This window comes from Fukomys damarensis, unplaced genomic scaffold (assembly GCF_012274545.1).
Source record: "Fukomys damarensis isolate Sample0158 unplaced genomic scaffold, DMR_v1.0_HiC HiC_scaffold_8, whole genome shotgun sequence".
NCBI lineage: Eukaryota > Metazoa > Chordata > Mammalia > Rodentia > Bathyergidae > Fukomys > Fukomys damarensis.
The window spans coordinates 33,288,730-33,292,526 of NW_022900920.1; the positions used below are offsets into that span (position 1 = coordinate 33,288,730).

The window sequence follows — 3,797 nt, forward strand, 5'->3', positions numbered from 1 at the left end:
CCGCTGGCCCAGCCACTCAGTGTCAGAGGCTTGTCGGCAGCCGAAGATGAGGAGGAGGAAGAGGAGGAGGAGGAGGCAGCCCCCCCAAACAGCTGCGTGAGGCTGCCCTGGCTCCCAGACAGCCCAGCGGCCCGAGGACCCAGGAAGCTTGGGAGGGAGGGTGCCCCTCGAGACCTGGGCAGCACCGGCTTGAAGGCCGTCGGGCGGATCAGGACTTTCTCCATGTTCTGAAATGAGGCGCCATGGACTCTGAGGAGCCACCCACCCTCAAGCCCTTGCCCCACCCCCCACCCCCATCTGGGGTCCCCAACACTCGCAGTCCCTGGCCGGGGGCCTCTGAGTGTCAGCTTATGTCATGTGACTCGGGTTCGTTCCTCATCACTACACCAGCCGTACAAGCGAAACAGCGTCACCACCTCCCACACGAGAGGCGGAGATGGAGGCACTGCAGAAAGCTTGGCCCAAAGTCAGACTCGGGGATCGCTCCACAGTAATTCAAGGAACTACTATTTATGGGTTCTTGCTGATGCCTGGCGTCATTTAATTTTCACAACAGCATCTAGCAAGAGCTAGCCTACTACCTTGAATATACAGGTAACAGAAAACGAGGGCTGGGGATTTAGCTCAGTGGCACCACACCTGCCTCACAAGTGCAAGGTGCTTAGTTCAATCCCTGGTACCGAAAAAATAAACTATAAAATGAAAAAAGAAAACAGGGTTCAGCTAGGTTAAGTGACTTCCTTTCAGTCACGCAGCCACAGTGAGGTAGAGGGGGCATCAGAACTAGGCTGTGGGTTCTTTCTTCTAAATAGCCTGCTGCATTCCAGCTTTCCCTGGGGGCTTGAGTCCGCCCAGGTCCTGAAGAGGCTGGTCCTTACCTTCTCCAGTTTTCCAGAGACAGGGATGAGCTTTGGTGGGGGGCCGCGGAGGTGAGCGCTCCCTGCCCGCTGCTCCCGGGTGTCCTCAACATCACTGCTCGGGCTGGGGGGTGACTCTGTCTGGAAGTCCTCATTGATGTAGGTGAAGCTGGGGCCGGGGCCGGCCTTCCTGGGTGGCACAGCTGGGCACAAAGGCTCCTGCGCCTCGTAGGTACCCCGGAGCAGCCCATCCTGCTGGCGGAAGAAGGTGGGCCCCGATGGGCCACGGTGCCGGGGAGGAGCTGGCCCCCCGGGGCAGGGCCGGCCGGAGATGAGACTGCTCACACTGCCCATGGCTGGGGCTTGCGGCGCAGTGGCGGCCTCAGTGCTGGGCTCCAGTGGCACTGAAACAGTGTGCACAATGGCCATGGCGGCAGAGGCTCAGGCCAGGCTGTGGGCCTCCAGGGTAACCTGCGAACAGGGCCGTGGTGTCAGTCCCCCAGCTCGAGACCCTACCCAACCAGGCCACAGTCCCCCTAGACATCAGTAACAAACTCCAATTTTCCAGCTCTCTTGTCCCCAACCACTCCCCGACAATGGTCTACAGCTGAGGACTGATCCCACCAAGCAGAGGAGTGAGGGATGGGAAGCTGGCACAGTCGTGTGGGGTCACTTGGGCACAGACACAAGCCCGAGCCAAGCCCAAACCTGCATCCCCACGAAGGCCAGGACCAAGCAGGCAAACAGCCTTCTCTACCAATTCCAAGCCCCTGTCCCTGCTCTCCTGGGATGGTGGCCTCATTACAGGGCAGCTTGGGGAGATGCAGTGTCTGGGATGCAATAGCAACTCAGATGGTAATTAGGGAACAAGAAGCCACGGCCACGCTGTGCCCAGCCTCCCCCTGCTGGGCCTCAGTTTCTCCCAGACAGGAAGGTGGTAAGGTGGAGCCTGCCAAACAGGAACCCCGTGGCTCTTAGGAAGCCCACAGGTGCCCTCTGGAGTGTCCTGCCTCCCAGTGACGGATACAGGCTCATGCTTGTTTCCAAGACAGCTCCTACCCCAGTGATAGCGAAACTTTTAGAGACCGAACGCTCAAACTGCAACCCAAAACTCACTTATTTATTGCAAAGCCGTCAACACTGCAATTAAACCTGAATACTGAGGTGTGGGTTCAGAAAAAACTCACACAACTTGTGACATCACCACAAGAGGGCTCCTGCCACAGATTTGCCACCACGGTGCTAGGCTCTGCACACCCGGGCAGTCAGGCCCTGCCCCAGTGCTGGCCTCTTTGACACCTTCCGGCCTCAGCCCAACTCCCTGGGGTACAGGCAGAAGTCCACCACACCTCTGGGGGCGGCTCCAGCCCTCACTTTGCATCCCAAGCTGAGGGCTCCGCCTCCCCAGGCCTGCTCCTTCCTAAGGAGACAGCAAGCCTCCACCCGGAACTCCCTCCCAGTCCTGAGGCCACTGAGGACCAGAGCTCAGGCATCTGCTGAAGTCATCATGCAGAGCAGGAGCCAAGAAGTGGAGAGGAAACTTCATGGGAGTAGGAGTGTGTTTACTTATTGTGCATGCAAAAAAGTCCGTAGGTGAGAACCAGGGACACAGTGCAGTGGGGGAGCACTTGTCTAGCACATTCAAGAGCCTGGGTTCCATCCCCAGCACTGCAAAAAACAAAAACAACCCAAAATGAGCAGATTTAAAAGCGTGTGTGACAACATCATGAAGGAGTGTGTGCATAGTCTATGTGTTTGGACAAATGCATCAGTACATTTGTGAATCTTACAAGACTATATAAACAGGAAGTCGCTATTAGATGACAGCTACAAACACATAGGCACAGGTGGACTGTGGTGTATGGATGTGTCTATTAGAAAATGTAAGACACCTGTGTCAGACCATGCACACAGTGTGTGAGCTGCAGGATGGTGACAGTGTCCTCCAATGAGGAGTCTGTGTGAGTGTGAAGGTGGGTGGGACCCAGGGGGGTCTAGGTGGCACACAGGGTCAGCGAGTGAGGGGCCTGTTTCTCATGCTGTGTTGGGGTGATGTTAGGGGGGTCTAGGTGGCACACAGGGTCAGCGAGTGAGGGGCCTGTTTCTCATGCTGGGTGGTGGGGTGATGTGGAACCCATGACCCCTGCGCCCCTGTCCCCTATCTTCCTTGGACTGAGTCCACCCACCCTCAAGAGGACAGGCAAGGCGAGCCAAGAAGGAGACTGAGGGAGCTGTGGGGGTGGAGGGAGAGCACCAGGCAGAGTGAAACGCAGGCCTCTCATCTGGACTGGGAACCGGGACCACTCTACAAGGGCAGCCCTGAGCAGAGCGGATCAAGCTGCTCTCCTTCCAGGGCTTTGGGAGAACAGTGGGCAAAGGGCTATCTTTCTGTGTGCCTTTCCCACCGGAGGGGACAGAGTGCGGCCTGGGGAGGGCAGCTGCGGACAGAAAAAGACAGAGACAAAGAGGAGGCCCACTGGGGCGCGAGGGGACAGGCAGACCCAGCAATGGGGTGGCAAACCCACGCGGCCACCGCCCATGGAACCAGAGGACTTTCACTGGGCCGAGACAGGCCTGGAAAGTCGGCCCGCCAGCCGGCCGGCTTCCTCTCCGGGTCTGGAGAAGGAGGGGCAAGCGAGGCTCCATTTTGAGAAACGCGTCGTGGCAGTGGGAGTAACAAACCCCTCGCTGCCCCTAGCTGGCACGGAGACCTCACTTCCCTTTGAGGACTGGGGGACCTGGAGGCTGCGGCTCAGGCAGGGCCACACCGGTATCCATCCAGGGCCCGGCTCGCACAGACCTCGGCTTCGGGGCGGAGAGTTGGGGAAAGTCTCCCCCTCAAACTCCAAGGACCAGCCCAGGGAGACCAAGTCCTGCGACCACCGGTTCCTTCGCCATCTGAAGCCGGGAGTCCCCAGCCCACCCCGAGGAGCCCCCTCC

The 3,797-nt window shown here is 58.7% G+C and overlaps 1 protein-coding gene across 1 annotated transcript in view; it reads right to left on the reverse strand.

The window, feature by feature from the left end:
- The window catches only part of Lzts2 (leucine zipper tumor suppressor 2), a 32,839-nt gene that overhangs the window by 26,538 nt on the left and 2,504 nt on the right, over positions 1-3,797 (reverse strand). The window contains exons 2-3 of the mRNA XM_033761251.1: positions 879-1,328; positions 9-227 (exon numbers count right to left, since the gene is read on the reverse strand). Coding sequence (XP_033617142.1) covers positions 9-227; positions 879-1,286 — 627 coding nt within the window. The 5' untranslated portion in view covers positions 1,287-1,328. The remainder of the gene's footprint in view (positions 1-8; positions 228-878; positions 1,329-3,797) is intronic.